This window comes from Myotis yumanensis, unplaced genomic scaffold (genome assembly GCF_028538775.1).
Source record: "Myotis yumanensis isolate MYYU_CA2020_CCGP unplaced genomic scaffold, mMyoYum1.0.hap1 SCAF_4, whole genome shotgun sequence".
Lineage (NCBI taxonomy): Eukaryota > Metazoa > Chordata > Mammalia > Chiroptera > Vespertilionidae > Myotis > Myotis yumanensis.
The window spans coordinates 98,825,845-98,837,064 of NW_027223755.1; the positions used below are offsets into that span (position 1 = coordinate 98,825,845).

The following is an 11,220-nucleotide window of genomic DNA, read 5'->3' on the forward strand; positions in this document are numbered from 1 at the left end:
GCTGAAGCGCTCCACAAGCCTCAAGCAGAAGCCAGCCATGTCCAGCCTGGGGCTCCTGCTCCTGCTCCTGCTTCTGGCACCGCCGCTGTCACCCTCCTCATTGCCACCGCTGGACACCCCAGAGGGCAAGGCCACCATCGCCGGCCTCGTCCTCTCGGCACTGGAGAGAGCCACCTCCTTCTTGGAGAAGAGGTTGCCCGAAATCAACCTGGACGGCGTGGTGGGGTTCCGGGTGCTGGAAGGTGGGTGTGCTCTCGTTCCCCTGGACTGGCCGCCAGGAAAACCAGTTCTCAGCCTGTCACCCGCCTGCTCTGTGCCCCTGGGACCTGGCCACCTTCTGGCTTGATGATTAGGAAAGGGGGGATTTGCTTCTTTGGGGTGTTTGGGGGCCCTGCTGTTATCAGATATTTTAGAAGCAGGGAGGATTCAAAGGCCACACGAGAAAAGATTAGGAAAGTATTATTTTCCTGGGGGGAAATGATCCACTTGACAGTCCCTCCGGATATGCCATGAACAAGGTGGGCAGAGGGAGTGTACCTTCTGAAGGGGTATTTATGGGAGGGTGGCCATGGACAAAGCACCCCCAGCCCCAGCACTCCCTACTTCCTGTCAAAGCCACCAGGAGGCTCTGAGAAAAGAGCCAAGTGTTTGTTCAGTTTTGAGAAATATAAGATCCCAGAGGAAGGAATTGGAGACAGGCCAAGGCAAACAGGTAGACACCCTCAACACACAATGAGTGGCAGCAAACCCTTCCCCACAGGCTGCCCTAAGAGACAAAGAGCCAATGGGGTGTCAGCCTGGGGCTCTGGCTGGCCCCTGTGCCAAGTCAGCCCTCTGTGCACTAGTAAGTAGCCAGTGCAGCTTTCGGCCCACCAGGTCCCAGCGGGAGGAGGGGCTCTGGGACAAAGACATCTCCTCTCTTTCTGGCCACCACCCTTCTCTCCCACTCCTGAAGGGCCACTGCTAGTCAGCCCATAGGGCACCTCTGTGAGAATGAGAAACAGGCAACCCCTTCCTCAAGTCACTTGACTGCCATCTGCTGGAAAATTGTCTTAATACATATACACGAACCCATGATGGGGACCTGTGTTGTCCTCACGCGATGTACGACTTGCTCAACTGCACATGGTGGTTCTTCGTCCTGCAAGCTGAATCCCCCCTCACCTTTCTCTCCTGTATAGCCACCCTGTCTCCCTAATTAGCAGGAATAGCTAAACTTGATGAAGCCCTCACTTTGAACTATGGACAATGCTAAGTGCTCTCATGCATTAGGTCAGTTAATCCTTATAACCCCCTCCTTCAAGAAGGAAGGACTATCATTACCCCCATCTTACAGATGAAGCAAGTGAAGTGGAGAGAAATTAAATGACTCTCTGGTCACCCACCAAAAAAGCATTCGAGTCAGGATTTGAATCCAGGCCCACGTCCAGATCTCTCAGCCACCCACCACCTCCTGTCACTCCGGCTCCACCCCCGTGGCCCAGCTCACCCCACAGAGGCCTACTTCCCAATCAGCTCAGCAAAGTCTTTCCCCTCCATAGCTGGAGGAGGCAGAGGCTCAGTAAGCATTAGCTCGCAGGGTCTTTTTCCTGCCCACACGGCTTGTCAGGTGGTGGAATGAGCGCTCTCTGTTCCCTCCCAGTGCAGCTGAAAGGTGTTCAGGAGGAGTGGGCCCGGGACCCCCGGCTGCGGCCGCAGAGCCTGCGAGTGGGGAAGCTGGCGCAGGAACTGGAGCTTCTCCTCCACAGATCCGTCTCCTACCTCAGGCTCAGTGACCCCCGGTACCTAAGAGGTAATGGCACGGCGTGGAGTCCTTTTCTTCAGGAGCACAGCCTCTGGGGACATGACTGAGATACCCTGGTGCAGTGCCTCGGTACAAAGGGGGGGTTGAGGAAGGCTGCGTCCTGTCGTCCTGTTGTCCTGTCGGCCAAACGCACCCCAGGCTGGCCCTGGGGACTGGCTGTTCATCCTTGACTTCAGATTGAGACGACCTCTCCCACCCACATAGAGGGGGCGGAAAGTAGGGAACATGTCGCCTCTCGTTTGTTCAGCTTGTGCCCAGGCTTGGGGACCTTCATCCTAGACCAGAGGGGGCGGGAGGTGGGAATCTAAATGCTAATTCAGCTCTTTGCACAGCAAATATTAGCATCTCGCTAGCATCTGTCTTGTGCCCTGTAAAGCTAGGAGTTCCTTCTCCTGGTCAGCCTTGAGTTGACCTACGAAGGGCCGCATCCCATGAGCCTGGCCTGGACTGCTCCAGGGGCTATAAGACCAGCCCATCATGCTCCTCTGATCCTGTCTCCCAGGCCCACAGCTCCTGCCAGGCCCTGCTGCCCGTGACCCCAGCCCTGGCCTCCCTCTGCGGTGGAGATCCTCCATCCTCTCCCAGGCCGGGCCCCTGAGACCCTGCCAGCTCATGTCACTCTAGAGAAGCCCGTTGGCTTGGTATTTCTGATGTAAGAGCTTCACTTTCTCTCTGAACTGAAGGATCCAACTAACCTTTTTTATCTGTCTCAAGCTTCCACAGATGCCGTGGATTTAGCCAAAGCCAGTCCCAACATTGTTCTAGTTATTTTTATGGTGTTTGTTTTTGTTGTTGCTTGTTGTTTCTTAGAAAAAGAGCCTCCTGAGAGTTTCAAACGCAATGCCCAACCAGCAGGCAAGGTTTAGAGCCTGAGCAGACACCATGTGGTCGGGGCTGCCCAGGGATCACCCAGGTCCTGGGCTCTGAGCCACAGGAGCCAGGGGGCGGGCCCACTGCGGCTGGGGCCCTCCCTCCACCCCCTTCTTTCCACCAGAGTTCCAGCCGACCGTCCAGCCCGGATTTTGGAAGCTCCCACACGTCTGGACACACACCAACACCTCCATGGTGTACCCAACGATCGAGATCCAGGACTCCTTCTCAGAGGAACACAGTGACATGTGCCTGGTGCAGCTGCTGGGAACCGGGTGGGCCCCCTATGCTTGCCCCTTTCCCAAAAACCCAAAAGTGCTCTCTCCCCCAGTACTCCTTCCCACTAGCTCCCCGAGTCCCCGGGGGTTTATAGCAAACCAGGAGCAGCTTCCCCAGAGCCACTCTGACACCGCCCTCTCCCACCCCCAGCACATGTGAGTTGGCCACACTCTCCACCCACGCTGCCAGCCTGGTCCAGCCACGGCCACCGCTGCAGGCCCACCCTCACCTGCTGACTGGTCTCCCCACACCAGAGGGATCTTGTCACAAACCACACTTGAAGCTTCCTGTTGTTCTCAGGACAAAGCCCTACCTCCTACCACCCTTCCAGGCCCCTAGGCCCTTCTGGTCCACCCTGAGAGGCACCCTCCCATTAGAAGCCTGTCCCGTTGCCAAGAACATGCCCCTACGGGGCCTCCTCCCACCCCATCCTCCCCACCCCTGTGCCTAAGTAACTGCTCACAGTTGAGGACCAGCTCCAGAACCTTCCCTGACCCCACTGCGCGTGCTGGCCTCCCATGATAGGCTGCCTCTCCTAACACCACGGGAGCCACAGATGCAATATACATTTGTTTCAAGGTTCTGTGTCCCCACCAGGCTGTAGGTCTGGAGAGCGGGACCCGAGCCTAGTTGAGTCCCCCATTTAGTCCTGCTGAGCCTTGGCCTCAGAGCATATCCCCAGGGCAGCCCTAGACGCAGGGAACGTTGGGCAGAGGGCAGCAGGTGCTCAGGCCCCCATCCTCTCAGCATCCTTCCAAGAGGTGTGTGGGCCAGGACACAGCTGGGCTCACTGAGGGTCTGTCCTGTCCCCTCTCAGCCAGCGAGGGACCCACCCCTTTTGTCCTGTCTCTTTTATGGGGCAGGCCTGGAGGGGGACTGGGCATGCTGGGCCCAGACCCCAAGCTGTCTGGGTTCAGAGCTCCCATGGAGCAATGGGAAGTTGCAGTCCCAGTGGCTCCTCCAACCCAACATCGTTCCAAATCACCTCCTTGTGCTGGGGGCACTGATTTAGCCAATCAAAACACAGACACCTGTGTCTTATCCAGCAACCCCTTGTGCCCAGCTGGGTGCCTGGAACCTACAGGGCTCTAGTAACTAGTGGGGCAATCAGGACCAGGGGAGGCTCCAGGCCTTGGACTTCCTTTAGGACACCCTCACCAGCCTGGAACCACCTCTCCCCCAGGACAGACAGCAGCCGGCCCTGCAAGCTCTCAGACTTCTGCAGGACCCTCATGACCAAGCCTGGCTGCTCAGGCTACTGCCTGTCCCACCAGCTGCTCTTCTTCCTCTCGGCCAGAATGGTGAGTGCTGAGTAGGCCTGGCCACACCTCAAGGCGGTGGAGGCTGATGAAAAGGGGCTCGTTGCTATGTGGTCTTGTATGCTACACACCGGGAAGGAAGCAGGTTTTTGGACTTGTGTTTCGGACATCCAGAAGGAGAAGTGAGAGTAGCCTGCCATCCACCAGCTATACAATCTAACCAACCTGGCTGGGGGCGGGGCAGAGGGGCTGTGGATTTGGGATTCTGTGGGACAGAGAGCTTTGCATGCTGAACTGGATCGTAGGGCATCAGGAAAATAAAAACAGCCAAAGAGAAGCAGCAGAAAGAACTCAGCAAATACCAAGAAATGGAAAAGGACTTAGACTGGAGTTGATAGTTGCTTCCAGGAGCTCAAATCAAGACCAAACCAGCCCCGCCCCACCTCTCCAGCACCCAAGCTCCTCCAAGCCCAAGAGCTCAAACTCTGCTAAATAATAACAGTGATCATTTTAAAGCATCTATATTTCTTTATATAGAAGGGTAGGGCTCATTATCTCCATTTTTAAAATGTTATTAACTGTCCAGAGATTTCATCTGAAAGGGGACTTGCTGATTTTGTTTAACAGATTCTTTTATTATTATTTATTTGCAAACCATCATGGACCAGTATTTTTTTTTAATACAATAAAAAACATATTATGAGGAACATTATTTTTTAAATATATTTTATTGATTTTTTTTTTTACAGAGAGGAAGGGAGAGGGATAGAGAGTTAGAAACATCGATGAGAGAGAAACATCGATCAGCTGCCTCCTGCACACTCCCTACTGGGGATGTGCCCACAACCAAGGTACATGCCCTTGGCCGGAATTGAACCTGGGACCCTTGAGTCCACAGGCCGACGCTCTATCCACTGAGCCAAACCGAATAGGGCATTGAGGAACATTATTTTGACTTAGATTCGACAGGTAGAAAGTTGCCCTGACATTGCCGTAAAGTTTCTAAAGCCTAGTCTCATCTCCTGTCCCCTCTCAGTAACTGAGTCCCACCCTGAGTAGCCAGCCCTGAAGCTGCCAGCCCAGTCTGGAATCAGAATGTCCTAACAGCAGCTAGTGGCTATAGGGTGCCCCCTTGCGCTGGGCATCCTGTCCTGCACTTTCTAGTATATATCGCTTGCCAGTGTGAGTGTCCCGCCCCTGCAGCTCCCAGCAGCATTGCCCGTTCCCTGTGAAGACCCTTGAGCCTCCGAAAGGTTAATTTGGCGGACCAAGGTCACACAGCTCCTAAGTGGCAGAGGACTCAAACCCAGATCTCTCTGAGCCCAGTGACTGAGCTCCATCAGACTAAGATGGTGGGGGAGAAATTCTGGGAAAAGGGGAAAGACCTGACCCAAAGGTAGCTACTTCAGGACCATCTCAGAACTGCAAGTCTTTTCCCCAAACAGATGGCGCCCCTGTCACCTGTACCACCAACCCCCTTTGTCCCCGCAGAAGGGATGCACGAGGGGGCTGTTCCACCAGAGCCAGCACTACATGGACCTGTTCTGTGCCAACATGATGGACCTGAACCAGAGGGCCGAAGCCGTTGGATACGCCTACCCCATCCGGGACATCTTCATGGAAAACAGTGGGCATTCCTCTCCGGGGACAGCGCAACAGGGTGTCCCTGATAACGGGCATATGCGCGCAGAGTAGGGCTGCCAGGGTGAGCAAATGGAAATACAGGATGCCCGGTAAATTTGAACTTCACAAAAACAATGAATAACTTTTAGTATAAATGTATCCCAAACATGGCATGAGCTATACTTATACTTAAAAATTGTAATTTGTTGTTTATTGGAAACTCAAATTTCACTGGGCCTCCTGTGTTTTATCTGCCACTGTTTTGACTGCTTCCTGTCCCCAAAGGCTGACCCAGTGACAGAGCTCTGGATAGACGGACTGCCTGCCCAACAGTTAGTCAAAGCCTTAGAGATGAGGCCGAAAGGGGGTCCTGGGTGGCCGCTTCTTGGCTTCAGTGTCCAGATCCCTCTCCTGATCCTGACTCTAGACTCGCTTTGAACAAGGATCTAAGTGGGAGGCAGGACCCAGGCCGGGAGCCCCTGCTCCTAATGCAGAGCTTCAGGGTTGCCTCCTGTCGGCCACTGCGTTGAGCGCCCACCTCCTGGCACTGCCCAGCCCTGGTGGGAGGAGGCAGGTGGCACTGCAGTGGCCTGGGGAGTGGGAGGAGGTGGATCTGTGGGGACAGGGCTGTGTTTGCTTCCAGTCATGCTCTGTGGAATCGGCGGCTTCTCCGACTTCTACAAGCTCCGGTGGCTGGAGGCCATTCTCAGCTGGCAGAAGCCGCAGGAAGGATGCTTTGGGAGGCCTGGTGAGCTGCCCTCCGGCCCTGGTTGGGAGCATGTTCTGTGCCAGATGGAGAAAGGGACACCGTGGTGTTAGGGACACAAAGAGAGATCTGCAACACCCATATGCGTGCACACACACACACACACACACACACACGAGTGGACATGGGCTCAGAACTTTGGAAGCCAAAACTTTGCAGGACAGGAGGCAGTCATGTTGAAAGATGTTAGCCCCCTGCACCTGCATTAACAAACGCATTCCTTCAAGGAGTATTCCCTGAGCACCTACTGTGTGCCAGACACTGTGCTAGGCTCCAGATCAACTAGGGCACTGGGAAAAAGAGGCAGATCCTACCTAAACAAACCAATAGTGAAATAATCATGAGTTCTGAAAGGGCTGTGAAGGAGACACAGGCTGAGAAGGGAAAGAACATCATGGAAGGTTCTTTAGGCGGAGTGGTCGGGGCGATGTCTGGGAGGGGTGACATAGAAGCAAAGGGTGGAGGATGTAGTCCCTTTCCAGCCATGTGATACTGGTCGGCTGGTCTTCATTGGAATAAGTTGCTTTCCCTCTCTGAGCCTCAGTTTCCCCGTCTGTAAATAAATGGGCATAATTCCTTTCTAAACTGTGAGAAGCAGGTATAACACATGTGAAACCACCTGACCTGTCTGGGTACAGAGGAGGCTCCCAATCCACGCTGGTGTCCTAAATGAAACTATTATGATGCTCCAAGAGGCACAGCTTTTGAAATATGAGAGTCTGGTTTTGAAACAGAGGAGTTCAGGAAATGAAGATTCTCAGGCCCCCGGACCTATAGATTCAGTAGAGGGAGGTGGGGCTGTGGAACCTGCATTTTAAAAATAATTTTTTCAATTTATTTTTCAATTGCAGTTGACATACAATATCATATTAGTTTCATGAACCTGCATTTAAAAAATATTTTTTATTGATTTCAGAGAGGAAGGGGAAGGGAGAGAGAGAGAGAGATTGAAACAATGAAGAGCGAGAATCGATAGGCTGCCTCCTGCATGCCCCCCACAATGGGGATCAAGCCCCAACCCGGGCATGTGCCCTGACTGGGAATCGAATCGTGACCTCCAGGTTCATAGACACTCAACCACTGAACCTGCATTTTTAATGCGCTCCTCTGGCCATTCAGGTGTGGGTGAGAAATAGCAGTAGATGACAAATTTAGGCCATGCGGAATGATCTGCAGACAGGTGCTCCAGGGAACTTCTGGAAGAGCCTCCAGATCCAAGAGAGGAGCTGAGTGGCTTGAGGTGTTGTAATTGGAGGCTGTTCAGCACGTAATGTTTTAAAATCCATCTTGAGAAGTTCATCTTTCACTCTTCTCCCAGATACTGAAGAGGAGGAATTATCTAACGCCATTCAACACCAACAGCATTCTTTGAGAAGAGTAAAAAGGCGAGAAAAACTATTTGCAGGTAATAAAAATACCCACGGGACCTTCTTGGCATGAAACAGAGATGTCCAGAAAGGAGGTGCACGCAGATGGCCCTCGGTGGAAGGCAGGCCCAGCATCCCTGAAGGGGCTGATCGAAGCGCACTTGTGGTTGGGCGGAGAGGGGTGAGGCTAGGAGTCCCTGACGCCCTCCCCTTGGAAAATGGTGAGTCCAGAGATATTATCTCAGTGAAAGGAGCACAAAAGAGAAGTTTCCGGGTAATACTGGAAAACCACCGACTTAACCCTTCTCCATCAAAGACTAATCAGGAGAACAGAATCCACATGTGAACCTCCCCAAGAGGGAATTAAATGTAGGCAACTTGCCTGCTATTGGTGGGTAGGCAGCCTGGGAAGTGTAGTTTGAAGAGGTCAGCGCACTGGGATTTGGAGCAATGAGGGGTAGGGAGGGAATCTGGGAGCCAGCACCCAAGTAACCAGCACAATCCCAGGGGCCACATGTCCTGGCGTCCCCAGCTTACACCAGTTTTTCTGGTGTCATTATGAATAGTGTCCCCTTTCCTCCCCAAAGCGTCCTGGTTAAAAAGGTAAGTTATGTGGTTAGCTCACCCATTCAGGGAGACTGAAAATAGGATATAACTATATGGGAAAGGAAAGAAAGGCAAAATATAACATGGAATAAAGGGGCGGGCAGAGAGAGGTAGAAAGGGAGGGAGAAAGAATAAAAGAGGACTTGATTTCAATCTTTTTACTTTTTTGTATTTTTAAAAAATATATATTGTTATTGATTTCAGAGATGGAGAGAGAGAGAAGGAGAGACAGAAACATCAATGATGCGACGGGATCATTGATCGGTTGCCTCTTGCACACCCCACACGGGATCGAACCTGCAACCCGGGCATGTGCCCTGACTGGGAATTGAACCGTGACCTCCTGGTTCATAGGTTGATGCTCAACCACTGAGCCACGCTGGCCAGGACCAATCTTTTTATTAATAAAAAATAAGTAACTGCAAGGCAAAACCAGGAAGTGAAGTGGAGTAGCCAGCTCAGAGTAGATGTCCAGCGTACGCTGGGGGATGATTTCAGTAACTAAGCATCTCACCATCAACCCCACCACGGCCTCACACCTACCTGCAGGTAGACAAGAGAGGGGAGTGGCATCACACATGCAATGGGTCCATTTTACAGCTGCCCCCAGGGGTTGGGCAGGGCAAGGGACTCTCAGGAGACTGACTCCTCCAGGCCCCTGCCCTGGCTAGACCTTCTTGACATGGAGGGGCAGGGGCTGCCTGTGGGGTGGTAGGGAGCCTGCTGTGCACACCCTGGGAGCTGGCTGCCTCCTAGAGACTGAGAGCTGGGGAGAGAGCTGGAAAAATTCAGAAGCCCCGGCCCTAACTTGTGCCCCTGATGGTTGACCAGCAGCCTAGAAAACTACCCAGGAGGGAGCGACGTGCTCCTTCCTTCATTTATGACGCACACCCATGGAGGTCAGGAGCACAGGACCTGAAGGCAGGCTGTCTGGGTTTGAATCCGCTTCTGCCTTTATTCACTGTGGCTATCACTCTACCTCTCTGAGCCTCAGTTTCCTCTGTAAAATGGGGACCAAACAGTGTGTCCTTCATAAGGCTGTTGGGGTTAATATCAGATCATTGTGCAAAGCAATCCCCAGGGAATTTGGTGTACGGTAGGCCATGGATAAGTGTGGACTACCAGGGTGAGTCATTGGGCTCCTGGAAACCTGCATTCTCCCTCCCTCCAAGGGGCCTGGCTGGGGTTCTTCTCTTCTCCAAGTTTGTGAGAGGAGAGTAAAGTCTTCGCTCCTCCCACCTTCCCAGAAACTGAGGGTGAGCGGCCCACTTTGAGTTCATTTGAGTTCAGAGAACTAAAGGACATCTAAGGAGTTCCTGCTTCAGGCAGGTATCACATGGGACCCGCAGGCCCAAGGCAGCAATGAGGGAGGCTGTCGGGGTCAAGAAATGAACTGTGGAATTACCAGGGCTGGGAGCTCAGCTCTGCTACCTGCGCCTCAGTTTTCCCAACTGTAAAATGGGGCAATGAGGTGCTAAATGTTTCAGAGGGCCTTAGAGCAGGGGAAACAGGAAGGAGCTGGACAAGGGTGCATGTGACCTCAGGTCAGATCCCATGGGAGGGGGCTCGAGCAGGAATGGCATCACCGAGTCACACCCCAAGACAGGGGCCTGGCTTTTGGGTCCCTGTATTACTAAGTCATTGGGAGGTATAACCTCCCAGATGGCTGAAGACATTTCTCTGGAGAAGGAAGCCACTGGCAGCCAACACACTCACAGCAGCAGGTGGGTGGGTGCCCAACCCAGCTGTGGGTCCCAGGCTGGCTGGGGGAGTATCTGCAAAGCATTCCGGATGGAACTGTGGCCCCACCCAGCACTCTGTCTCTCTCCCCAGATGGCTGCTCCTCCCACAACACAGCCATGGCCGTGGCAGCCCTGGGTGGCTTTCTCTACGCCCTGACACAATACCCCCCAGCAAACGGAGAGCCGCGGCCAGCCACACTGGCACCACCAACGACCACTGACAGGGTTGGCTCCAGTCCTGCCGCCCCAAGATGAAGCCCACGCCTTTAGCCCTTCCTTCCTGAAGTCCCGGGCCACACCCTGAGGAGGCAGCTGAGAGCAAAGCACCCCAGCTTTGTCCCCTCAGGGCACAAGACCAGGGGAGGGGGTCGGGATGGATCCAGGTGTGGCAGCAGGTGAATAAACTCAGAGTGCAGTTGAGTGGGGAGTTGAGCCTTGTTTCTCAGCCTTTTGGACAACATCTGGGACCGTGTTCTGAATCTTCAACCCACTCAGCACAAATGCTAGAGACCCGTAAACTTGAGTCTGAAAGCAATTTGATCAGGTGTCAACGGTTGCATCTTCCCCCCTGGGAGAAATAAGGGTCTTGAAAAATAATCGTGGCCTAGATCTCAAGATAGGAGCAGGAAAGGCAGCATATAAACTCTCTACATCCTGTGCAAAAACCTCTGCGATATCAGGTCACATCCTGTCACAGTCACATCATTTTACCAAAGGCTGTGGCACGATGGGAACCGCGTGTTCTGTGCCCTGGCTGCCTGGGTGCAAGTCCCAGTTCCCACTCATAGCGCAGAGTCCCTGGGCAGGGTCATTTAGTGTCTCTGTGGCTCCGCGTCCTCTTCAGTTGGGATGATTAGTGCACCTACCTCAGTTTTGGCCTCACTGCTGTGAGAGTTACATTTGC

The 11,220-nt window shown here is 53.4% G+C and overlaps 1 protein-coding gene across 1 annotated transcript; it reads left to right on the plus strand.

The window, feature by feature from the left end:
- CUNH16orf89 (chromosome unknown C16orf89 homolog) lies at positions 1–10,736 on the plus strand. Its single transcript, XM_070413046.1, has 8 exons — positions 1–242; positions 1,643–1,792; positions 2,799–2,949; positions 4,137–4,254; positions 5,704–5,839; positions 6,479–6,583; positions 7,920–8,006; positions 10,408–10,736. The coding sequence occupies exons 1-8, from the start codon at positions 38–40 to the stop codon at positions 10,569–10,571; spliced, it is 1,116 nt and encodes a 371-aa protein (XP_070269147.1). The 5' UTR covers positions 1–37; the 3' UTR covers positions 10,572–10,736.
- The last annotated feature ends 484 nt before the right edge of the window (positions 10,737–11,220 follow it).

Coding starts and splice junctions, on each gene's coding strand:
- CUNH16orf89 (XM_070413046.1), top strand. CDS start 38: ATGTCCAGCCTGGGGCTCCTGCTCCTGCTCCTGCTTCTGGCACCGCCG. Junction 2,950..4,136: donor GTGCAGCTGCTGGGAACCGG/GTGGGCCCCCTA, acceptor CCTCTCCCCCAG/GACAGACAGCAGCCGGCCCT. Junction 6,584..7,919: donor AGGATGCTTTGGGAGGCCTG/GTGAGCTGCCCT, acceptor CTCTTCTCCCAG/ATACTGAAGAGGAGGAATTA.